Source organism: Setaria italica, chromosome VIII (assembly GCF_000263155.2).
Source record: "Setaria italica strain Yugu1 chromosome VIII, Setaria_italica_v2.0, whole genome shotgun sequence".
Taxonomy (NCBI): domain Eukaryota; kingdom Viridiplantae; phylum Streptophyta; class Magnoliopsida; order Poales; family Poaceae; genus Setaria; species Setaria italica.
Genome location: NC_028457.1, coordinates 22848671 through 22875786, shown reverse-complemented (window position 1 = coordinate 22875786; position 27116 = coordinate 22848671). Strand labels below are relative to the sequence as shown.

Here is a 27116-nt window from a genome sequence, read left to right as displayed (position 1 = left end):
AGATGAGGCCTATCATTTGAAGTTTCTAGGTCAGAGGGGACCGTTTTGGCTTCCACGTGAAGTAGACGTTCTACTGTCCCTGTTAAAAAATTCTCTAAGACAGTACCATGAACAGCATCACAGTAAACCATCATCTTAACCCAACCGTAGATTCACACACTACGCCTTCCGGAGCACGCTAATTTCAATACCTCACAATTTCATCCCCAACTCAAAAACAGAAGACTAATTTCAACACCTCGCAACCAACTCAAAAATAGAAGACTACTTATTCCCTCTCACCAATTACCAATAATTAGTCTTACTCCACATGCTTATTGACAGCATCAAACGCGCATGACCTAGCTGTATGCAGTTCCGTGTGATGGCAAGGCACACCGGGATTGCGACGATGGCGATGCGGTTGGCTCTATATTCTGCACGTGGTCCATGACGCATCATGGAACCAACGCGGAAACACATTTTTTCTGTTCCTGGCAACGTCAAGGCATGGAACGGGGCAAACTTTCATGGAACCTTTCGCTGCCCTTCCTCGCCCGTGATGTGTCCCCGGTTTCCACAACGTGTGGCTTCCGGTTCTTGCAACGGCGCCGGCTAACTTTCATGGTGGGGCACGTCCATCCTTCAACTAACCCCATAATCATTCTTAGCAAACAGGCCCATCAACTTTCCGGAGCTCACATCATGCTGCCATGGCAGTTCTTGCAATTGCGCGCACATGGCCAAAAACATGGCGTGGAAAGGTCAACTCCCCTCGACAGATAGTAGTATTAGGTGAAATAGACCTCTCAAGGCTTGTGACATATCATCATATACCAACATTTTCCCATCACGTTTAGTTTGTATAGATGTGAGAATTTCGGATGACCTTCTGGTGCAGTGAAGTACTAGCTGGTTTGTGGGGGAGAAAAAACTGATGTCTTAATATTTCTACATAGCGAAATTCGTTGCGGCTTGTCGAGGTTGATCTACACCCATCCAACTCATGATGTGGACGATATTTATATATATGTATATACATGTAGAGATAATAAGATTTTTGTGAAGAAAATGGCTTGTGGCCGGGCGTATCCTTGCTGGATAGATGGAAATTTGTATGCTTGTTGTATATCTCTTTCATATGATGATGATATGGTACAAAGTGTACACTATCTGTAGGCAGCAATAACAACAATCCTCAGGAATTTTTAATAATGTATATATTTTATGAACTAAACAATCCTGATTTTAATTGGTCGTACTTACATGAGGGTTAACTACTGGATGGATGGAATGGAGTGCTCGATCAATTCCCCGTAGCAGCAGCAACTGCAATGGGTGTGCTGCCGCCTGCCGCCGCCGCAGCGGCCTGCTGATCCCCTCTGCTCCTCACCGTCACGTTGAGCCCGCCGGCCATGTGCGCCGTCATCAGCGGCAGGAACACCGGCACGCGCCCCTCGTCGACGGGGGTGAGCTCGAACCGCCGGAGCACGGTGCTTGCTACGAACTTCATCTGCACGAAGGCCATCTCCTTGCCGAGGCACGTCCGCGGCCCGGCCTGGAACACCGGGTACTTGAACGGCGACACGCCGGCGACGGCGGCGGGCGGCGCGCCGTCCTCCGGCAGGGAGAGCCAGCGCTGCGGGCTGAAATCGGCGGCGTCGGCGCCCCAGATGGACTCCATCCGCCCCATGCCGTACTGGAAGTAGGTGACGCGGTCGCCGCGCTCGACGCGGGTGCCGTCGGGGAGCACGTCCGCCGCCGCCGCGTGCTTCGAGTCCCACGCCACCGGGGGGTACAGCCGCATCGTTTCGCACAGCGCGGCGTGGAGCACGCGCATCTTTCCCTGCCCGCCGGCGGCGTGGTGGCCCGCGCCGCCGCCGGCGACCTCGCGCAGGACCTCCCGCTCGACGTCGCGGTGGCGGGTGAGCAGCCAGAAGAACCACGTCAGCGCCGACGACGTCGTGTCGCGGCCGGCCATGATGAAGCTGATCACCATGTCGCGGATCGCCTCGTCTGGGTACCCGCATTCCATCATCCGCGACAGGAGGTCGCTCCGCCGCCCGTCGTTGCCGCCGCCGCCGCCGTTGACCAGGGCGAGCTCCTTCTTGCGGATGTGGATGAGGTCCATAACGGCCTCGTGGATGACCCTGATCTCCTCGCGCAGGCGGCTCTCGGAGCCGACGCCCAGCGCGCGCTTGACCTTCCATACGGCGGCCACCGGCGCGGCGCCGCGCCTGGCGATGATCCCGGCGGCGGCGTCGAACGCCGCCGCCAGCCTTGGCGCCGGCAATGCCGGGTCGAGGCAGCCGGGGTCAACGCCGAGCGACACCCGGCAGATGACGTCGAAGGAAAAGCGGCGGAGCAGGTCCTGCATGTCGATGGCGTCGCCGCTGGCGGCGGCGAGGCCTAGCGCCGGCACGAGGCGTTCCCGGGCCTCGTCCTCGAGCACGGCGAACTCCAGCTCCCGGAGCGCTCGCGCCGAGAACTCGTGGCTCACCAGCTTCCGCTGCGCGTACCACAGCTCGCCGTCGACGTTGAAGATCCCCGTGCCGAGCAGGTCGCCGAGGATGTCGGTGAAGGGCTTCCCCTTGGGGTAGTTGCCGAAGTTGCCCTTGAGGATGTGCTCCACGTTCACTGGGTTCGCCGTCACCACCGTCCGCCGCGCGCCCAGCCGGTCCACGACGATCGTCTGCGTCGGCGACGCCGCCAGCAGCTCGGTGTACCAGTCCAGCAGCCGCCACCGGTTCTGGTAGAAGGCGAAGAGACACCCGATCACCGGGTAGCTCCTCGGTCCGTGGCCATGGCTCCAGCCGGAACGGAGCCGAACGCCGTACAAGAGGAGCAGGAGGCAGCATGCCACCAACCACCACAGCATGTAGCAGATCATTATGCTGTACTTGCAACAGGAATTCGAAGTGAGAGGAGGAGGAAGGAGCTAAAGAGGAGAGATGACCTGTAGAGAGAGGAAGCATGGGGGAGACAGTCCACACTATTCGGCGATATATATATGTATATGCGTGGACATATCGGGGTAGAAGGGGGAGGTCGGCAGCTGGGTCGCCATTGGAGGTCCATGCCTCCATGAGGGGTCCTTGTTAATGCCCACGTTTTTGTAGAGGTGGGGGAGGCCAGGCCTCCACTTGGTTGTCTGGTTGGGGATCATGGGGGCGAAGGAGCTGTTCGGCATCGCCGTTTCGCGGGCCGTTTTGCTCTTTTGGACATCTGTTTCGCAATAATTATCGCTCGTATCGGCATATATATACAATTAATAATTGGTCTTACTGCCATACATATGCATATGTTTGTACAGTTGACATTGGCTTACATTTATGTATTGGTAATGAAACAAACACTGTTATATTGCAAGGGTGTGATAGAGCTATTTTGATTTTTTTTTAATTTTTTACCGTTCCCCGAAAGAAAAACTTCTGCATCGATAGTTTATTAATTTGTTTGCCACGGTTTTCTTCGCTCGATGCATTCTTTTTTGTGCTCAAGCTAAGTTCAGCTCATCGGTTCACGCATTTTTCTTCTTTTATTATTATTATTGCTGGATCAGAATCCTATTGAATCTTGATTCTGCAAGGAGGATATATACAAATCCTTTCTGTAGATGGGCACACCCTACAAAATTTAACAGATGATAGGCATGCTTTTAGAACCGAGAGAACCAACCCTGATGATTGTCTATAGTTACCTAGCAAGAGTTAGGAGTGTGTTGGGTTTTGAACAGAAATGAAATTAGCATTGGAGTCAACCTCAAATTTGTATTTCTGGCTAAGATCGATGCTCAATTGCATTGAATCCAAACGTAGGATTTAGTCTGAAGACGCCAAGTTTCCAAGCCTAGCTAGGAGTTAAGCTAGCCAAGGTTGACTAGGTAGTGTCACAATTAATGGGTAACATATGGTTCTACCTACGTTGTATATATAGCATTTCCAAACTAATACATCTAGGAGGACAAATAGCATGTGCTAATACAGATCTGGGTGTTGAATGGTATAGATATATAATTCTCTGGTGAGTGTAAAAGTAAGCATGTGCCAGGAGAGAGATATGATATTATCTTCAAGGTTTTAAGATCAGTTTCATTTACATTTCACATATGAATAGAAAATAACCAAGAAGTTAAGACATTATTTGAGAAACAATATTAAAGAGATAGCATGTGCAATGAGAACGACATGTTATATAGATCTCCAAATCACATTTGAATGAATAAAAAGAATAAATCATCAAAAAGATTTCCATTGCAACTCGATGTTTCTGAAGATTCTGATCACAGAATAATTTATCTCCTACATTATTGAAACTGTTACAATATTTTAAAACATATGCATGCTTAAAACATATTTGTATACAATATGGAGTACTTTATATGTCTTCTCGCTCATCGACCTCATGATTGTTCTTCTTTCTTTGTCATGTTCCACCATTTCATTCAAATAGATCTGAGATGAAAACTAACCTTAGTACAGCTCCATTTCATTCAGAGTGAAAAGTATGCATCTGTTTCTAATGATATATAATTGCTACATTTGGATCCATCTCTGTTTGTTTAAAACCGAGGAGAGAACCAAACTAAGCACACCTTCTCAGAAGCACAGCAACTCCTTTTGTTTAAGCCCTCTATCGTACTAATTAAACGTTTGTGTGTGTTGCTCATGAATGAATTGTTGATCCTTTTGTTTCTTTGGAGATTAGGCAGCTGTCCTCGCTCACATATAGGGGTGTTTGGATCTTTAGTCCAGACTAAAATTCATGCCACATCGAATATTCAGAGGCTAATTAGGAGGACTAAATATGAGCTAATTATAAAACTAATTACACAGATGGAGGCTAATTCGCAAGACGAATCTATTAAGCCTAATTAATCCATCATTAGCATATGTTTACTGTAGCATCACATTATCAAATCATGAACTAATTAGGCTTAATAGATTGGTCTCGCAAATTAGCCTTTATCTGTGCAATTAATTTTGTAATTAGTCCATATTTAATACTTCTAATTAATATCTAAATATTCGATGAGATAGGAATTTTAGAAGCTACTAAAGAATCGAAAACACCCCGTACTTTCCTTTGAATTTCTATTCTCCAACTGTCCTTGCAGAGATGGATTTCAGTGCCAACGCTGATCCGCTATAAAGTAGGGCAGGGAGGTGCAGGGCATCTTTTCTGTTTTAAATTCCTGCAAGGAGTAGAATAGTACTGCCTTGCCTTGGGCAGTTCAACATCAACATCCATGGACGCTTCTGTACTTGTTTTTCCCTTCTAGTCCCTCTCAACCACATGCCTAAAAACTAAGTCTAAATTAGAAAGTTTGGCTGTTAGGATAATTGTATAACACAGAGTCCACATCAGAAAACGTCCTTTAGATCAACATGTGATTAGCTAGTGAACTAGGAGTTAACCATGTCTCTTCGATTCCGGAGGAAAAAAAAAGTTCCAATTTTATTGTACCTCCTTCAATAGGAGAAATTTCGGGAGAAATTTGCTAGTCCAAACAAAGGTCCTTAGTTGAGACTTGAGAGGACAGCATCGAATTCTTTGTCAGGATCATGTGAAGGAGAAGATATGGACCGTGACAATATGGAAGGTTACTAGCTCACAGGCCCAGCACACCCCCTTTCTTTTTTTTTTCTTATAAACAATGCAGCCTGCTGTTAGGACTGTGATAGCAACAACCACTAGATTTAAAGAGTGTAGCTAGCTTAGTGGAAACAAAGGCCATCTAATGATATGTAGCACCAGGAGTAGGGAACCTAGTTAATAGTAGTGTTGTACTTTGATTCATCTACTGTTGTCGTTTGTAATACATTTGTACTTTCATGTTTTGTCTAGGGCGCGGCAACTGCCAACTCCATGTGTACTTTTTTTCAGTTGTTATTGTGCAGAATCTTTGTTCTTTAGTCGTGTATGTCTTCCCAACATAAACGTGGGTACGAATTGCACAGTTGGAAACTAGATTGCTCAGATCTCTACAAGTGTTGTAGTTGCTCCTATTCACAAGCTTTAAATTGTATAAACTACACCGCCCAAATATTTTTTCATCAAATTACAACAATAATTGGATGCTGATGGGAACAACTTACGCGTGCCTAATATATTGTCGATCCACCTACCATGAAACCAAGTCCTTCTCACCTGACTGCCTTCCTTGCACGCTGCCTCCATCCCTCATCTTTCCAGTGCATATGTTACCTTGCACTGACGCTCTTTCATCTTTGCTATTCTCAGAGCCTCGTCAGTGGTGGATCCATAGTGAGGATCTGGAGACCCACCTATGGTGAACATAGATCGATCTTATATTTTGAATATACCACTATTGGATGATGGAACTTTAGTACCGGTTCGGAACCCTTTAGTACTGGATTCGGGACCGGTACTGTGAATATGGTACTAAGGGAGAGTCCGGTCGGCTCACCCGGTACTAATAAATAGCCTAAACGCTAATTTGCCCTAAGATCCCCTGCAGAGCTTCATCTTCCTCCTTTTGTTCTAGCGTTCGATGCCATGCCACTGGTTGGTTTGCTCCCTACACTACTTTCCCATGTATTTGGCCTTCACTGCTGCTATATCTTTGTGGTGTTGCCTTCGAAACACTGATTGCCATTTAATCGGGAGAGCTAGGGTTGCGTGAACATCATGTCATAATTATGACGAGTTGACTGTATACTGGAGCAGTAAATGTCTAATAAAATATTTGGTGGTAAAAATAGGATATGTTGACTTTGTTAAACTCGATATTTGATGCCTAGTCTCTCAAAGGTGTTAATAGGAATATGTTGTGCGGTATCTGGTTGTGTTCGGCTGTGATTTTTTGCTGCTGATTCAATAGTGTTCTGTGAGAGAGAATAAGCTGCAGTACGGCTGATAAGCCGGCTGAAAAGGGCATCCGAACACGCTTATATGTATTTTGCAAAAAAAAGAAACAAGTTGGACATTAATTAATTAGCAGCTAAATGCACGCACCTGGTATATACGCATGATATCTAAATGTACGAGCAGAGGGCCGACATGAGCAAAAACAACTTCCCTGTGTTCCCATCGCTCAGTGTACAACTTATCCGTACCGAACCATGTCATTTGCCCAAGTTGCAATGGAAGCACGTTGTATATACGACATCTGAGAATATAGCTGGTCCAACTTTCCATGGAGCAGCCATGCATGAAAGCAATCCCCTGAGGAGGTATGCGTTTGCAATTCTCCGTGCAAGAATGCATGCTGTTACACAAAAGCATGAAAGCAACGGCTACCCACATGACTCCCATGATATACGTCTCCGGAAACTTACTTGAGCCTTTTGGATATATATACGTGTTAAACATTTTGTTCATCTCTCGGAGAATTCCTCACAGTTTTGATAGTTTTCGAATATGTTATCCATATTAGTGTTCACGATGAGATCACAACTCTTAGGTGCACGTATTTCCATTTGAGCGCATACAGACACCAAAGAAACACGACAAAAATCAATCTAATAAGGACCATATCTCTAAATATCTGTGTAACAATGTTCTTTCTGTCGAAACCTAATTAACTCCTTTGCTAGCAGGGGTGGAGGCAGCATGATTCCTGGGTATTCCCAGGAATACCCAACGTTGAATTGCTAGACCAAGTTGTGTAATAATCATTTTTGCTAGTAACATTGTTGACCCTATCTTGTAATGGCAATGATCCAAGTGGTCCGATCCTCACCCTTGGGCTTGAACTGTAACGTTAAAATCAAAATGTGATGCTCGGTTGTGAAGACTCATCTTGGCAAGATGAAATTGCATTGACCACTTTCCTTAGGCTTGGTGAATCCATTATATTCTTGGCAGTGTAGAGTTACCCAGTTGGTGGTTGCCGCATGCGCATTCCTAAAGCTCCAAGAAATCCTTAAGGCTGAGTATTCCTTCCTCCAAAAATTCATGGGGCTCAAGCTAGGGGTACACTGATGCTGTTTGCATTTAGTGAACCATATTCATTCTATTTTATAGTAACAATAGATACAAACTACTTTATATAACTCATATGACCAATGTGGAGCAAATGGGGCCTAAGTTTAAACAAATCTAAAAGTTGATCATAGATGCATATATACGAGAAATGTCACACCTAATAGTAATAAGCAAGTCTAGTTAAAACTAAAAAAAAGCAGACTTTTGGACAATGTATAATACAAAGAGTCATGTCAGAAAGTGACCTTTACACATCGGCATGTCATGAGCTGGTAAACCGCCAGACTTATCTCTCGTTTGGATCATATGAAGCCTGGATTTTCAGAATTTAGAACCTAATCTACTACCAGCTGACAGGGGGATTATGGATGAAAACTTCAAAGTTGTATTTTAGTTGTGAGGAGCAACCTATAATTTCCAGATCCAGAAGTCATCATCTTCTTGTGGAAACTTAAAGCATCATCGACCAAAGAACAGATGCGGAGAAGCGAACCTAGACATGCATAGCGTTGCTCATTTGTGAGGCAAGTGGTAGGATCAGAGTGCTGAAATGAGCAAAACCAACTTCCAAATAAAGACGTTAGATGTGTTACCCGATCCTCATCCATAATTGAAGCGCCAAGCGACGACACCCCAGCTGTAACGGTGCGCGCACGCACGTTGTGCATCCGTCTGCCGCTAGCTCTTTTGGCAGGGCATTCCTTGCTTTCAAAAACGGCTCCTGGACGCAATGCCCGGAGAGGCAAATATCTCTATGTGCATCCATGTTCAACGCGCATGATGTACGCCATCGAAAGCAAGCTACCGGCAACGTGTTCCCCAGCTCCTGAGCAGAGCCCAGTCGAGTCCCTTCTAGCCGGCCGGCCTTCTTCCGGGCTCCCGGACGATTCTAATTTCGCGAGATGGGATCAGCGCGGGTTACATTTGGAGACGGAATCTACGTCGAGGCTGCAACCTCTTTTTTTTTTGTTTGTAAAAATGGACTTCCTAGCTCGCACATGCCCCCACTACAAGTACAAACTATATGTGGGTTCTCGCATATACTCCCTCCATTCAAATTTGCAGGTCGTTTTGGTTTTTCTAGGTTTATAGATATTATTATCTATGAAAAAACTAAAACGACCTACAAATTGGAACGAAAAATCTATGCATAATAATATCTATGAATCTAGAAAAACTAAAATGATCTATAAATTGGAACGGAGGGAGTAGCACACTTATATATATTTCCCTAGGCGCACCGAGTGGGAATATGCGAGCTGGGAGGTCAGATTTCCCGAAAAAGAAGGGTGCATGAACTTTGCTATAATTTTGTTGAGCTCTGGAGGGCCTTTCCTATCGTCAAGCAAAGGTCTATTGTGTGGGGGTAGCAATGCAACCAAAGATACCTTATCCTGCATCATATCGGTTCTTTCTGTTCCTCTCGCACTCCACTTGCTAACCTTACCTTCGACGTGGCTACCAAGTAGCCACGTCTTTGACACATGCAAATTGAACGCCCTAGACATGGTTGCAACTGCCTTGCTTGTGGAGTGTGAACTTAAAGTACTGTAGCCTGGACATGGCCATCTTTGCCACGTTTTTTAGGTGGTGGTCCCATCGTGATGGATGACCTGATACACCTCACACGTTTTTTTTTTGAGATTTTTTGAAAATCTCACCAACTTACCGTTGTGAATAGGGATTGTTAATCGTTTCGGCGTGTTGATGGTGGTTAGCACGCCAATTTGTGAACTGGAAGTGCACTCCCCCAAAAGTTTATCAATCCGTGGAACTTATAGCACAAGATCTACTTCAACTAGCTAGCATTGTTAGTATGAACTTAGTGTTGATGAGAGATTTAGATCCAATCTACTATGTACAGACAGATAACAAATAAAGCAGAGGTAACCAATCTAGAGCAACCTAGACTATGCATATGTTGTAATTCTGAGCATGGATAGCAAAGCAACACAGATTTGATCCTAGTAAAAAGCATCTTTAAATCTACACCTCCGGTCCGGCTCCCAAAACCCCCCACCTTACACAAGCCAGATCCTGTCATGATCCTCTCTATCAGCGCAAGCAGGTTAAGGGCACAATCATACGAACATGTTATACTCATCGGTAGATCAGGCATGCAAATACGGTCACCATGACCACAAGAACATCCTAAGCAATCTATCATCGATTCATAGATTGAAAAGCAAGCAAACCCAAAAGAGCATAAAACTATAGAATGATTGTATATCACAAGATCACCACCAGAATCTTACCTTGATCTTGATGACTCCTAGCTCCACAACTCCATCGTGATCTTCCACATAGGGTGATCACCGCCAAGAACTGCACAACCCTCGGCTCTCCGGAGAGGTGTCCCTTAAGCTCCTTCTACTCCTCTGTTGCTTCACGTCGAGTACGTCATCTTGGATACGAGGCTCGGTGTATTTTCGGGTTATTTATAGTCGTAAGAGCGTGTGGCAAAAATTGGAAGGCAAGGGGGCGAAGGAAACCCCAGGCCGATCGGCCTGGGAGGGTCCAGGCCCATCGGCCTGTGCCTTCCTTTTGCCCTCTCGCGTCCTGCTTCGTCCCCAAGTCTTCTTAGATGCTCTGGAGTCTTCACTTGCATATTTGGGCCTAACACGTCAATAGCTATGGGATGAGATTGATCTTCAATAGCTTTCCAAATCTCTGTTTCACCCTCTTTGATCCTGAATTGATCCTTGCCACATCTTCACAAACTTAGCCCTTAAGTTATCTTGGAGGATTGCTTGCTAAAAACGAGCTCGAGAGGGGGTCAGGAGACCCTGGACTGATCGGCTTGGGCCCTACCGATCGGCCTAGGCCCTTCCTGGGCCCATTGACCTTCGTCTTCGTGTGGTTCGTTTCTTGTTTCAGGCTTTATCCAAAAATCTACCTTTAGGTCCAATTTCATGCAAAAAAGTAGAATATTCTCCAAAATATGTTGCATATGGGAAAATGACCGGTTTATTAGGTGTGATCGATAGTTTAGGTATTAAATTCATGTCATTATGAAGATAAACAGGGGTATTATTAGGTGTGATCGATAGTTTAGGTATTAAATTCATGTCATTATGAAGATAAACAGGGGTAAAAGTGTGTCAATAACGAGTGTCAATAATCCCCTCATGCTTAAACCTTGCTCGTCATTGAGTAAGTCTTCAATAGAAATCAACGTTGCCTTTCAGTGTTCAATCCTGCATTTGATCACACACAAGAAAACATAATGCTCTCATAGGATTTTTCAATTAGTATTCAAGTTGTGACCAACGTTTTCTAATATGGAGGGTAGATATCATTAAGCACATCCCATAATGAATAAATTTTCTTGCTCTCAGTTAAAGAAATCTCAGAAGATTTGCAATAAAACTTTTTCCAAAAAGAAACTAACCCGAGATCAATAATTTAAACTTCATTGCTCATGTTCTTTCATCTCATGAAGTCTCTCAAACCTATGCTAGAACTTTTCCAACCCATCATCGCTCACAAAATATGCGTAAACCTTTATCTAGATTTCTGGAAAGGTTAGTCCTAGCAAAACTATTATAATCAGGATATGGACCTTATTGAGACTTGTCAAAAAGGTCATGGAAAATAATTGCTCATGGGGAGGGAAAGAATAAACAGACACATTTAGATAGTGCACATGTGCAGGGGCAAAGGCTGATCGCGAGATACGAATAAAGTTCTCGTAATCAGATTGGACATGGCTGGGGAAAAGAGTATGGAATAATCCTTAATCTTGAAAGCACTTGGGATCTTTATAAAGCTCAAAGAACTTAGGAGTGCTTGAGCGTGCCAAAATGTGTTGACGCAAAATTCTGGCGGTGATGGAGCCTACATAAGCACAAGAGGACCTGGAAGATCTGCTTAACTCCAGTGCAGAATCCAAATCGGCGCGCGTGGTGTGCGCCGGTGTGCCAGTCAGTTTGACCATTCAACTGACAAGGAGATGATAGTCGTTGTGTAGTCCGAGGCAACCGACCGATTAGGCCAATATAATCCTGCCACAGTAGCGATAATGGTGCAACAAAATAAATCATGATAAATATATTGGCTGTGAAGCCGATTCCAGTACCTTGATGAATGTGTGCGATTCATGGGCCATCCAGCCGATTTAATATAATTTACAATAACCATCAGCCATACAGGCGATAGAAAATACGATGCTGTTGAGTTGTTGCTCCACCATAACTAGAGCCACAAGCTGATGAGATCTAAACTAACATCACCACCAATATTTCTAGGTGAAACCACAGCGATGCGCCCGGTAGTTGAAGTCTAGAAATATTTAGCAGGATGTTAATCTGAACCCCGCTAGCCGATGAATCCAATCACAACGGAACTTGCTCCAAACAACCCTCTGAAGGATGGCCAAGATTAAGATGCAACAGGCTACTAAATGATCTATCGTCTATGATGAACCGATCTAAAGCTAATTAAAGCAAACTGAACGGCAAGACGAAAGAACAGATAAATATCAGCCGATGCAAGCTTAATCAAGGCAGGATAACTGGTGAATACCGTAGATCGAGACAAAAGCGATGCGCCGTAAGTCGAAGATCCAAGATACTCGATAACTGGCAGATGAAACTAGACGAAATCACAGCGATGCGCCCGGTGGTTAAAACCTAGAACACCTGGTGACGGAACTTGCAGCTCGCCAGAGATCGAAGTCGATGCAGCCCAGCTTGCGAGAAGGAACTCATCGAGAAGCTACATTACTTCTACTCCTAATGCAATGATGTGAAGCCGAAAAGTAAAGGTAAATATGTTTGTTTATTGATCGTGTGATTAAAATTACAATGGCGACAACCCCTTATATTTATAGGGCGGATGGCCTCTGACGCACCACGTACAAGGCAAGTCATGTACACAATCTTTTCTAATCAAAACTCTATCTCTAACTAATCCAACTCTATCTCTAATCAAGCTTATCCTAACCAACTCTATCTCCAGAATATTTTATTCAATTCTTGCCACGGGCGTTGATTTCCTTTCCTTGCTTTTTCTTTCTTCAGCCTTATTTAGGAGATTTCATTATTTTTTTGCATCAGCGGCCGATACCTTCCTTTCAGAGCACATTTCTAAATTTTGGTGTTAACACAGGCCCCCCCAGTTTCGAAGTACGAAGGATTCATGTTCCGAAACTAATTATAGAAGTCCGATGATTCGGTGTCAACACAGGCCCCCCAGTTTCGGAGTATGAAGGCTTCATGTTCCGAAACTGATCATAGAAGTTCGATGATTCGGTGTCTTTAGAGCCAATGACGTCTGGTTGCAATATTCAAAGCATCATCGACTCCTCTTGAAATATAAAGAACTCTATCAGCTTGATGTCTTGATCCCACTCTGAGCCAATGAATCCGCTGGCAATGTGTTGACGCCGGATTTCGTCATCAGTAGAATCGGCGCCAAGGAAGAAAGAAGTCGAAGAGGTACGGATGAAATCGGTCAAAAGAGGCTATAAAGCAGAATCGGTCAGTAGCTCTTACTTCGCTTCAGGGTGAACGCGCTAGATTCCCAATCGGCAATCCTTTGCTGATAAGAAATCGGCCGATCAGGAAGGTGGACTAAGGTGGGCCTGTATGGGCTTGGAAAGATGGAGGGATAAGGTGGAGTTCAGCCCACGAAGCGTAGAGTAATTAGTTTAGCACGGATTGTGCTTGTAGATATTTGTTTTCTGTTTGAATTAGAGATAGAGTTCTAGTCGGTTAAGAAGATTATTTGTACGGGGCTATAAATAGCTACCTTTGTAAATCTGTAAACACAACAATCAATCAATACAACAAGTTACTTTATTCTTCGTACTTACTGTCAAGCAGGCGACTTCGCCATTACTTTTCCTTCTCACGAGTTCGTACGGGTTGGCAGGGCTGCATCATCTTGATCTCCGGCCGATTCTGTAAGTTCCGTTTATCGAGTAATATCTAAGCCTTAACTTCTGGCGTATCGCTGTCGTTTCATTTAGATTTATTCATCAGTTATCGATATCGACTAGATTCATAGGTTTTTACCTGTTTTTCTAGTTTTTATCACCAGTTATCCTGCTAGGAATCGGCAATATCGGCTTTCGTTGCTTTCTGTAGTTAGATCCATTCGCTGCCGATTAGATCTTTTCCTAGTATTGTTTTCATAAACTTTGTGCCGATTGCTTTAGTATTTATCTGTTTACGAGGCTACAGGGATCGTGCTGTCTTATAGCCGATTTCATCATCACGGTAAATCGGCCGATCTGCCGATAAGCTATCTCGATCGGAAACTTAGCCGATCGTGGTTACTGAATTTGACACGTGTTCTTCCTTGCCAATCAACAGGTCAGATTGGCTGGCACGCCGCGCGAACCGCACCAGGGCATTCACCCGAACAGGAGCTAAGCAGATTCTCCCGGGTCGTGTGTCGGTTGCTGGGATTCGGTTGACCGATTTCTAGCGCCAACACACTTTTGGCACGCCCAGTGGGACCATTACAACCGCTGTCATGTCGAAAGCTGCTGAAGTCTCCGAAGATAACGTCATCGAGGTGACGGAAGCAGATCTAAAGGACGACCAAAAAGAAGATCTGAATCAGTATTTGGAGCAAGTCCGGAAAACTTGCTTGAAATCCTTCAGTCGTTCCAGGAGCGGGGAAACTGTTAAAAAGTCTCCTTTCTCTACTCCCCGCCAGATCACGATTTCAGAAGATTCGGACAAAATGTCCGATATGATTCAGCAATCTCTTCATCACGCCTTCATCAACCAATCCCCGGTACTTTCAAACATGGTGCACAACGCTGTTGTCAACTCCTTCGCCGGAGGTATACCACAGGGGTACAGAGGGCCTACGTATTTTCAGCCGATTCCACCAAATCAGGCTTATCAGGCTTCACAGCCGATCCAATCCTCTGTCGGAGGATCTGGTGCTTACACGTCATCAACTCCTTTGGGATACGGCTCCATCCAGCCGTCCACTGCACCACTCCCTCCAGTCATTCCTTTACCCTGGGGGGCACCCTTAAACACGACCGGTTTGAATCAATCGGTCAGCCAAGGAAATCCTCCGTTCCAGACACCCTCCCAAACGGCCACTCGGCCGATCATACCACCATACCAGCCCATCGCTCCGGAGGCCAATAAGACATCAGAGCTCATGCTATATGATGAAACGAGTGGTGCCTACAAGCAGCCGTCCTTTACTACACCGCCGGCTTACACTCAAATACCACCTTTTCATCAACCCCCTTTTATTCAGCCTCCGATTTATCAACATGTGCCGATTCCGCCGCCAATTATTCCCCAACAAGAACCGGATTGGACGGCGCAAATCGCGGAGGTAATGCAAGAACAATTCGGCCTGAAGCCGAAGATGCAAACTTATACTTACAGGACACCATACCCATCTACGTACGACTCGTTGCCGTTTCCCCATCGGTACAAAGTTCCGGATTTTACTAAATTTTCCGGAATGGATGATACTTCTACCGTGGAACATGTGAATAGATTCATCATCCAATGCGGAGAAGCAGCTACGCAAGACGCCCTGCGGGTACGGTTGTTCTCGTCATCTTTGTCTGGATCGGCTTTCCAATGGTTCACCACTTTGCCACCAAACTCGATTATCACATGGGCCGATCTAGAGAGGCAGTTCCACAAGTACTTCTATGCTGGAGTCCACGAAATGAGGTTATCTGATTTAACTAGCCTCCGGCAACGAAGTGATGAGCCGATACCCTCGTACATACAGAGGTTTCGGGAAATCAGAAACAAATGCTACTCCCTGGCTCTAACCGATGCACAGTTGGCCGATATAGCTTTCCAAGGCCTGCTACCACACATTAAAGAGAAATATGCTTCACAAGAATTCGAGAGCCTGAGCCAGATTGTCCACCGATTGTCCGGACAAGAGGTGCGTCCATTTGATCCAAGGAGGAATTTCCAGAAGAAGGTGGCATTCCTGGAAGAAGTAGAGGATGAAGAAGACGCCGAAATCGGACTTGCAGAGTGGATTAAGGGAAAGAAGCCGATATCATGCCCGTTCGGCAAAAAGGAGCCGGAAGCATTTGGTTTCGATACAACTAAAGCTGACAAAATCTTCGATCTTCTACTCCAGGAAGGACAAATTAAACTCTCGCCTTACCACACGATACCTTCTGCCGAACAATTGAAGAAGATGAAGTATTGCAAATGGCATAACGCCACATCACATGATACCAACGAATGCAAAATCTTCAGGCAGCAAATACAGTCGGCCATTGAGCAAGGCAGACTCAAATTTGAAGTGCCGGCAAAACCGGCTAAACCTATGAAGATTGATCAACACCCTTTTCCTACCAACATGGTGGATACGGGTAAGAATCCCCTCCAAACAAAAGTGCTGACGTCCGAATCGGCAAAAAGGAGCGGCTCTGTCGATCCCAGAAATCAAGTTACGCCCGAAGACGTCAAAGGGAAACGACGAATGGAGGACAACGATGGTGAGTCTGATAGACCACGTATTACTTCCCAGTTCCTGCTCCAAAAGTACCAACGCCAACATGAACGATCGAGGTCCCGAGAGGAAGCAATGCGTCGGCACGAAGAACACTGGAGATGCCCATTCTTCATCCATTGTTGGGAAAATAACCTCAGGCTTCCATCAGCCGATACTTGCCCAGAGTGCAACGGTCCCTATCGAAGCAACCGGCCGTTCACAAGGTCTCGCTCCAGAGACGGGAGGCCAGAACCGATCAGCAGGAATCGGCGCAACCCAGATGATCAGCGCCCTTCCATGCGTGATCGGCTGGGGGGCAGAAGTGACCGATATGATCGATCAGAAGATAGAAGCCATAATAGGCAGGGGGGCAGGACCGATCGACACGGTCAATCAAGTAGCAAAGCCAGCGTTCACAGTCGGCTCCAGGACATGGCCGATGCTCGGGTAACAGACGAGAACCCGTTAGGACGCGAGCCAGAATGGGAACGCGCCAGGAAAGAAGGGAGGCCAGTAAACCCCAGATGGTGTCCCGATGGTTTGACCAAATCACAAAAACGAAGAGTCCAACGCCTCCGCCAATGGGAACAGCAAGAAGAAGAAAGCGCGATGGACAAGAAGGAAGGGAGGCCTCGGGTATGGCGCCCCAAAGGAGACGACAAGGGCAACGATGAATCGGCGGGTGATGAATCGGCAGCCGAAATCGGTATGGTTTTCATATTGCCGATGGAGTTTATGACCCCTGCCGATCAACAGAACGTGTCGGCAATAGAGGAACAAACAGCACGGTTGGCATTAGAACCAATGATGGCCACGTTTGAAAAGCCCGAAGACGACGAACGACAACATATGAAGGCGTTGTTTCTTAAAGGGCATGTTGACGGTCGCCCCCTCACTAAATTGATGGTCGACGGGGGAGCTGCCGTCAACATCATGCCGTATGCCGTACTCCGAAAGCTGGGGAAGAGCGACGACGACCTAACCAGGACGGACATGATGCTCAAGGACTTCGAAGGCAAGGTGTCAAACGCTCGCGGTGCCCTCTGCGTCGACCTCACCATCGGCAGTAAGACCCTTCCTACCACGTTTTTCATCATTAATGGCAAAGGGTCCTATAATATGCTTCTTGGCCGAGACTGGATACACGCAAACTGCTGCATCCCGTCAACTATGCATCAATGCCTTGTACAATGGGTCGGTGATAACATCGAGGTAGTCAAAGCCGACTCCGCATACAGCATCGCAGCAGCCGACGCACAGCAGTGGAGCTGCGAAACCGTCAGGTGCATATCAGGTAGGGCGTGGGAAACCGATTTCCTAAAGGTCACCGATTTTGGCCTACAGCCGATCCGAGCAGTCGGCTCCGAAGAAGCGCAATAAATGGATCAGTTCGCCCGAGAAGACGGGAAGCTGGGACACGGATTCACGTCGGCCGATTCATTGGAGATGGTAGATTTAGGTGACGGGACCAAACCAAGGCCGACTTTTATTAGTGCAACTTTAGATCCAGAGTATAAGTGTAAATTGACAAATTTATTAAGAGAATTCAAGGATTGTTTTGCCTGGGAGTATCACGAGATGCCCGGATTAGATCGGTCTATTGTTGAACATCGGCTACCCATAAAGCCAGGGTATCGGCCGTACCAACAACCCGCACGGCGATGCAATCCTAAAATTTTACCAGACATAAAAGCCGAAATAACTCGGCTAATTGAAGCAAAATTTATTCGGCAATGTCGTTATGCCGAGTGGATTTCTAATATCGTGCCGGTGTACAAGAAAAACGGGAAGCTGCGCGTTTGCGTTGATTTCAGAAATCTCAATCAGGCCACACCGATGGATGGTTACCCCATGCCTACGGCCGATGTACTGATCGACGCTGCCGCGGGGCACAAAATCATTAGCTTCATGGATGGAAACGCCGGATACAATCAAATACTTATGGCCGAAGAGGATATACCCAAAACGGCTTTCAGATGTCCAGGCCATCTTGGTCTATTCGAGTGGGTAGTGATGACTTTTGGCTTGAAGAATGCTGGTGCTACATATCAGAGAGCCATGAACTATATTTTCCACAAACTCATTGGCCTCCTGGTGGAGATCTACATCGATGACGTTGTGGTCAAGTCCAAAAGCCACGAGGAACACCTAGTCGATTTGCGACGGGTGCTAGAGTGTACCAAAAAGCATGGCCTCAAGATGAATCCCAACAAATGCGCTTTCGGCGTCTCCGCCGGACAGTTCTTAGGATTCATGGTGCACGAACGAGGTATAGAAGTCAACTAGAAGACCATAGCGGCCATCAACAAAGTCGTCGCTCCACAGAACAAAACTGAGCTACAGTCTCTAATCGGCAAGGTAAACTTCATCAGAAGGTTTATATCTAATCTATCTGGACGGATTCAGGCGTTCACACCACTTCTGAAGTTGAAGCCAGACCAGGAATTTATATGGGGAGAAGAACAGCGCAAGGCGTTAGAGGACATCAAGCGATACTTGGTCTCACCCCCAGTCCTGGTTCCCCCTCGAACGGGTAAGCCGTTTAAACTATATCTATCAGCCGATGACAAAGCTATCGGGTCGGCTCTAGTCCAAGAGTTTGAAGGCAAAGAGCGGGTAATTTATTACGTTAGTAGAAGACTCCTGGATGCCGAAATAAGATACCCTCCAGTGGAGCGTTTGTGTTTGTGCCTTTACTTCTCGTGCACCAAACTCAGACACTATCTACTGTCGGCAGAATGTATAGTCGTATGCAAAGATGATGTAGTGAAATACATGCTGTCACTGCCGATATTAAAAGGGCGAATCGGAAAATGGATTTTAGCTTTATCAGAATTTGACCTACGGTACGAATCGGCAAAAGCCGTCAATGGTCAAGTCATGGCCGATTTCGTTGCCCAGCACTGTGGGCCAGAGATTGCCTTCGTGGAACTAGCTCCTTGGCAACTATTTTTTGATGGGTCATCATGCGGAGTCGGATCGGGAATCGGCATCGTTCTCATATCGCCTCGGGGGGCAAGATATGATTTTTCTCTGCCGATAGAAAACGCCGCCACAAACAATCAAGCGGAGTACAGAGCTGTATTAAAAGGCTTACGATTATTGAGGGAAGTCAAGGCCGATTCTGTTGAGGTCTTCGGAGATTCGATGCTAATTGTAGATCAACTAACCGGAAGAGCTGAGTGCAAAGATGACATATTGCGAATCCATCACGAAGATTGCTTACAGCTTTTGAAAGAATTCAGATCGGCAGTAATCGAGCACATCCCAAGAGACCACAACGAGGAAGCAAACAAACTCGCTCAACACGCATCTGGGTATCGGCCGATTCCGGGCGCCATGGCCTTAGAGCTTGCAGCCGACGATTGGCGTAAGGAAATTGCCGATTACCTGAAAGATCCGTCGAAAAAGGTGGAGAGACGAGTGCGCTTTCATGCTACCAAGTACGTGTTGCTCGAAGATGATCCGTTTTACCGAACAATCGATGGTGTTCTTCTTAAATGCCTTGGGACAGAGGAAGCCAAGACTCTAATGGGAGAAATCCATGAAGGGGTGTGCGGAGCTCACCAATCAGCACATAAGATGAAATGGATGATCAGAAACAACGGGTACTATTGGCCTACGATCCTCGAAGATTGTTTCAAATATTATAAGGGTTGTCAGGAATGTCAAAAGTTTGGAAATGTCCAGCGCGCACCCGCATCGGCCATGAATCCCATCATCAAACCATGGCCGTTCAGAGGGTGGGGAATAGACCTCATCGGCCAAATTTATCCACCATCGAGCAAGGGGCACAAGTTCATTCTGGTTGCTACCGATTATTTCACCAAATGGGTGGAGGCAATCCCACTAAGGACCGTGACGTCAGCTATCATGGCCGATTTCGTAAGGGATCACATCGTCTACCGATTCGGTATCCCCCAAACTATAACAACAGATCAAGGAACAATGTTCACATCGGGAGAATTCGAGGAATTTACGACCGATATGGGCATCAAATTGCTAAATTCTTCTCCGTATTACGCTCAGGCCAATGGTCAAGCAGAATCTTCCAACAAAGGAATAATCAAGTTGATCAAAAGGAAGGTTGAAGAATACCCAAAGAAGTGGCACCTATGCTTAACCGAAGCCCTGTGGGCATACAGAATGGCCTGTCATGGGGCTACCAAGTTATCTCCCTATCAGTTGGTATACGGTCACGATGCAGTACTTCCATGGGAGTCGAGGGCAGGATCAAGGCGCATTTCACTTCAGGACCAGTTGTCGGCCGACGACTACTCGGCACTGATGAATGAAGAGCTTGATGACGTGGCCGGTCAGCGACTAAGGGCTCTGATAAGTATCGAAGAAAATAAAAAGAGAGTGGCCAGGTGGTACGATAAAAAGGTCAAAGTCAAGCGGTTCTCCCCTGGAGACTTGGTGTGGAAGTTGGTACTACCGATCGGGTCGAAAGATCCTAAATTCGGCAAATGGTCTCCTACCTGGGAAGGGCCGTATAAAATCGGCAGATGCGCTCCAGGGAATGCCTATATCTTGGAAACAATAGAAGGAGAAGAATTCACTAGAGCTCTGAATGGGAGGTACTTAAAAAGATATTACCCAAGTATATGGGTCGGTGCCTAAGGAGTCAACACGATCATACATGACCGATACGATTCGGTCTTGAGACGCACATGAAGTCGACCGGAACGGCCGATTACATACATTCGGTACGGGCGACGGGTCACACGGCCGACAAAATGTTTAGTCGCCCTTAGAACAAAAAATACAGCAACTAATTATTCTTTTTCTTACGCTCCCTCTCAGCCCGACCTAACTCTATCATGAGTCGGATGTATTCTTCTTCTATGGCCTTCATTGAAATCTCCGCTTCGACTTGACGGGGGAGATCTACGGGAGGGCGCGAAGTCCCCGCTCCCGCACCTTCAAGAACGACTTGCCGAGGGAGTGGATGACTCCTGTCGATGGGAGGTCGCCGGCTGCCGTTCCTCTCCACGAAATCCAGGATCGTTCGGGCCTCCGTGGCAATATTGTCTTCAAGATCGCCACAAAGATCGCTCCTGACAGGTGAAGATTGATGGTTACTTTCACTCACCACGGAATCCAAGACTACGCGAGCCTCCGTGGTAATGTGATCCTGGAGCTCCTCTCGGTGAGTCACGATCAGCATCTTGTCCTCCGACGTTAATGGATCTTCGGAATGAATGCGCTCAATGGCGCGCACGAGCTCAGGGCTAAGACGCTGAGGCTGAAACAAAGAAGGAATGAGGGGGGATATTCTCTTCCTTAGGGTCTAAAAAAGAGAGGAAGGTAGAGGCCAAAGACTTCACCTGGTTAACAGAGGAAGAAGAAGACGACGAGGCCATGGCGAAGAAATTGCACCGATGAGAAGGGGCAGAAAAGTTAAAACCAAGAGCCAAGATTGATGCTACCAGGAGTAAGCGCCGAGGTTGGTATTTATAAAAGAATGCGTGGAAATCTAGTAAAGCTACGTCCCATCGGTAATAAGAAGGCAATAAATAGAAAGGGCGTCGCGAGGGGCGGTCAAAGAAGATAGTAAATGATTCGTACAAAACGGTCAGTGTTTTACAGATTACCCAGAAGGGTATCGATAGCCGTGATGGCCCGACGCCGGATCTGATCGGCAGAGTCAAGTACCCGTTGGTCTTCTTCCACCGATCCAGGAACCTCCGATGCGCTGCGATGGAGTCTCAGTGCCTCGTGAGCAAAGCGTTGCCTCTCCCGTGTTAAATCGGCAATAACAGAAGGAAGCTCTTGGAGTTTGTTCTCTTCGGCACTGATTGCCTTGGTCACTTGCTCCATTTCCTTGGCAAGCTCCGCCCTCCGACGCTTGAGACGGTCTATCTCACCTATGATCGCCGGGCGGGAGTCTTCTAGAACATGAATACGCCGATTCGCCTCTTGAGCCTGACGTTTGAAAGCGTCTTCCTCTTCGCGAACCTTGGTCAGCTTGGCGCGATCGGCCATGTGACGAAGGGCTCTGAAGACCGGGATCCTCATAGACTCGATGAAGGCTGCCGGCGCCAGGGCCTCCTCCGCCTCTTCTGGTACTCGTCCGCTGACGTCATTGAAGAGCTGCCGAATCGGTGAAGCGTCTTCTACTAATCGGCCGATGTCCCCTTGAAGGAGGGATCGGATGCTGGAAAGTTTCGCTCGGACGTCATCAGGAACGGAACTCAAGGCAACTTGGCGAGAAGCAACTTCTTCGTCGTCAGAGAGGGCGACCGCAAAAGAAAAGAGGCTGTTGTCGGGGGTATCCTGTTCCTGAAGATAATAAAGAAAAGAAATAAACCACCTGCAAGAAAGAGTAAATCGGCTAAGATAGAAGCCGAAACAGAAAGTTACCATTTTGAAGCGAATCTCCTCATGTTGCACTTGAGAAGCCGCCATGCCTTGCTCGGGGGCCTGCGCCATGGGTTCATCAGATGAAGAGGACTCCACGGTAATCGGCGCAGTGTTTGGACCAACCTCCTGACAAGAAATCGGCGATCGAGGAGCGATTGATGTGCCGATGGCCTGTGTCAGAAGTTTGAATAAATGCGTTACGAGAATGCCCAAAGGAAATCGGTACGAGAGGTTCTATACCTTAACGGAAGGAAATGGGGGCGCGTCAATAGCTGGAGGGGCTGCTGCCGATTGTGGTACTTCTGTAGGGATGCTCTGTGCAGTTTAAGGTTAAAGAAAAGTTAATATCAAATACTAATCGGAGGCAGCTCAACTCAGTGTTACCTGTATGGCCTCCAACAACAACGATGCGGCGGCCGCCCCAGCTTGCGTCATGGTTTGAGCATCGGCACTTTGAATAACCTGAGAAGGTGGTACGGCCGAAGTTTCTGCCGGTACGTGCACAGGAGGGTCCGCCGATTCCGTACGAGCCCGGACTCGGCGACTGGTCTTCTTAGTGGTCCTTTGTTGAATTTGTCTCAATCGGCCAGTGATCACGTCAACAGACGGGGCGTCATAGCCGATAAGGGGATAAGTAGTGTATGGATAACTCTCTATTAGTCGTCCGCTGCGGCTGTGTGTTGGAGGGGTCCGATTCTCGGCCTAGAATAATAAAATCATTAGTACTCGATCATGTTGAGAGGAATAAAAGGGAATAAAAATCGGCTATGTGAAGTACCTCGGCGTTTGGATCAATGTTGGCCGGGTCTAGAAGATTGCAGTATGCCGAGGCTGAGTTACAGAAGAGGAATTGTTTCCAATCGGCCCACCAAAGTTTGAACGGCTGGACGGCAAATGGAGCTACTAGCCAGTCATTCAAGTTAATTGTACTGGAATCTGGAATTCGGTCTTGCAACCGACCGTAATCTAGGCCAGTTGTGAGCTTATCCCTAAACTTGATTTTGCCAGCAAAGTACACCTGAATCGGCAACTGACCCATGCCGAATTGTCGTGCTGCAGCAGAAGGGTTGTAGAATTCGTATGTAGGGGCATCCTTCCCTGAGAAGAAGTTGGCCGGTAGGAGCCCTGGCTTGATCAACCCTTCATAGAGATCTTCATCAAACCGGCCAGAAGTTGAATCAAAGCAGGAAGGGAGCTCGAAGATGGGAATGTCTCGCTGATATGGAAACCAGATAGTTGCGTCCTCGTTAAATCCATTATAAAAACACCGAAAGTACTCGGCTACCTTTGTAGCGGAATACGCACAGCCTGGAAAAGCTGATGCTGCTTCACCATAAGACATGCATCGGCGGCGCTCGGTAGGGTCTTCTGCCGATTCAATATTGGGAAATGTCATGCGGTCCACTGGCTGCCGAGTGATCCTGTTCATATAAAGGTTCAACCATAAATTGACGAACCACCAAGGCCCACCTGGGTTGCCAATTGGTTCTCCCTTGGAAAGTTTTGTGCCGATTTGGTGGAGCATGTGGTACACAGCACCCAGAAGATGTTTCCCGAGAGGAATGTGGCTTCCTTTGGACAGTGCCTCGGCTAAAGATTGGGTGTTGGTTGTTGGGCCGGCGGCTCTTCCATAGAAGAAGTGTTTTTTGAGCCACATCATCAGGAAAGCGGTGTGCTCCCTGTTATCAACAGTACCGGTCTTCTTATTATCATTAATAAAGCCCTTCCAGCCGCCGATTCTTCTTGTGTCCAGCCGATGCGATGGTACGGTCAGAAGTTGGAAAGGCGTATCAGGAGAGGATACATCCAGGCCGGTCAAGAGGACCACATCGGCCAGAGTGGGGGTCATGGGACCATGTCCAAATAAGAATGCATTAAGTGCGTCAGACCAAAAATAGGAAGCCGCCATCACTAGCGGTTCGTTTTTCTCCATTTGCGACAGGGAAAGGTTGATACATTGGCCGATTTTGAGCTCATCCCACGAGACGCTCCTTGATGCGGCTACCCGTTGGTACCATTCCCTCCAACCTGGGGTTTCATTCGGCCAAGATCTAAAAGTGCTGGCCCATTGATCTAAGTTCATATCAGATCGTTTGAAAGGTATCCGATCAGTCTCCAAGTTTATGAGGTCTGCTGGATCCGGGTCTCCCATGGGACCAAGACAAACAAGGCCAGGACTACCCGTGAGATGAATAGTAATTCTATGCCTAACCGCCTAAAAAAGGAAAAGGGGCATAAGGAATATAAAGAGTAGATCTAAGATAAATACGTTACCGATAGAGAAAAGATTCGGTATTTACCTCCGGTATAAAATTCTGAGTAATCGGTGTGGTCGCCGATGCAGATGCGGATGATGGAGTCGCAATGGGGATCGCCATTGGGATCTCTGATGAAGCTCCTTCCTCTGCGGATGGAGTGACGGTTGTCGCCACCGTTACCGAAGGCGCTACCTCCACCGGGGGCATTGTCCCTGGAGCATCGCGTGCTGGGGAATTACCGGAGGGAGTCGCCATTGAAGGGAAAGGAGAAGAAGTGATTGGAGCTGAAACTGGAAGACTTCGATGGCAAGATTGAAGAAAGAAGGAGGTGCGCGCGCTGGAAAAGGAGATGCGAGCTTGAAGATGAGTTGCGGTGAAATGATATTTATAGGGTGCCTGAAGAAAGGGTAAAGATGGAATTTTCACCGCGCCGGCGCATCGAGTTTTTCGGGGTAGTGGCTGTCGTGGGCGCCCGTTTCAAAAAATTGCAATGATCAGCCGGGAGACCGCGAAACGGAAGGATATTTTCACTGCGGCCGTTTCGGAGGAGAGGTTATAAAGAATTTCGAAGTAAAAGATTATGTTTTACTCCGAAACTGGGGGGCATGTGTTGACGCCGGATTTCGTCATCAGTAGAATCGGCGCCAAGGAAGAAAGAAGTCGAAGAGGTACGGATGAAATCGGTCAAAAGAGGCTATAAAGCAGAATCGGTCAGTAGCTCTTACTTCGCTTCAGGGTGAACGCGCTAGATTCCCAATCGGCAATCCTTTGCTGATAAGAAATCGGCCGATCAGGAAGGTGGACTAAGGTGGGCCTGTATGGGCTTGGAAAGATGGAGGGATAAGGTGGAGTTCAGCCCACGAAGCGTAGAGTAATTAGTTTAGCACGGATTGTGCTTGTAGATATTTGTTTTCTGTTTGAATTAGAGATAGAGTTCTAGTCGGTTAAGAAGATTATTTGTACGGGGCTATAAATAGCTACCTTTGTAAATCTGTAAACACAACAATCAATCAATACAACAAGTTACTTTATTCTTCGTACTTACTGTCAAGCAGGCGACTTCGCCATTACTTTTCCTTCTCACGAGTTCGTACGGGTTGGCAGGGCTGCATCATCTTGATCTCCGGCCGATTCTGTAAGTTCCGTTTATCGAGTAATATCTAAGCCTTAACTTCTGGCGTATCGCTGTCGTTTCGTTTAGATTTATTCATCAGTTATCGATATCGACTAGATTCATAGGTTTTTACCTGTTTTTCTAGTTTTTATCACCAGTTATCCTGCTAGGAATCGGTAATATCGGCTTTCGTTGCTTTCTGTAGTTAGATCCATTCGCTGCCGATTAGATCTTTTCCTAGTATTGTTTTCATAAACTTTGTGCCGATTGCTTTAGTATTTATCTGTTTACGAGGCTACAGGGATCGTGCTGTCTTATAGCCGATTTCATCATCACGGTAAATCGGCCGATCTGCCGATAAGCTATCTCGATCGGAAACTTAGCTGATCGTGGTTACTGAATTTGACACGTGTTCTTCCTTGCCAATCAACAGGTCAGATTGGCTGGCACGCCGCGCGAACCGCACCAGGGCATTCACCCGAACAGGAGCTAAGCAGATTCTCCCGGGTCGTGTGTCGGTTGCTGGGATTCGGTTGACCGATTTCTAGCGCCAACACAATGGAAACAAAAGATCAAGTATGTTGACACCAAAACTTGGTGCAGTAACCAGCAAGCTTTTCTTATCAACATAGGCCCCCCAGTTTCGGAGTATGAATATTTCATGCTTCAAAATTAATATCCGATACATTCTATAAGCAGCCGATACTATCTTGCTTGAACCAATCAATCGATGCAATCTGCTTGAACCAAACGGCCGATGCAATTTTTATTAGCCAAGCAATCAGCCGATGCTTTTGTGCTAGAAGAATAAATTCAAATGGAAGTATCGGCAACTCGTCATCGGCAGCAAGACACCATGGGTTGTCTTCCTCCATCTCTCCCATCGGCTGTGGGAAAATGTTAAATAGGCAGCCGATACTTATTTCTCTTAGTCAGCTGACACTACTTTGCAATAAATCAGTCGAAAGCTGATGCAATTTTTAATCGGCTGAACCAATTTT

The 27116-nt window shown here is 46.7% G+C and overlaps 1 protein-coding gene across 1 annotated transcript; it reads right to left on the bottom strand.

Moving 5' to 3' along the window:
* Positions 1 to 1077: 1077 nt before the first annotated feature.
* LOC101774825 (cytochrome P450 94B3) lies at positions 1078 to 3215 on the bottom strand. The gene has a single exon (XM_012848640.3). The coding sequence runs from the start codon at positions 2867 to 2869 to the stop codon at positions 1286 to 1288; it is 1584 nt and encodes a 527-aa protein (XP_012704094.2). The 5' UTR covers positions 2870 to 3215; the 3' UTR covers positions 1078 to 1285.
* Between the last annotated feature and the right edge of the window lie 23901 nt (positions 3216 to 27116).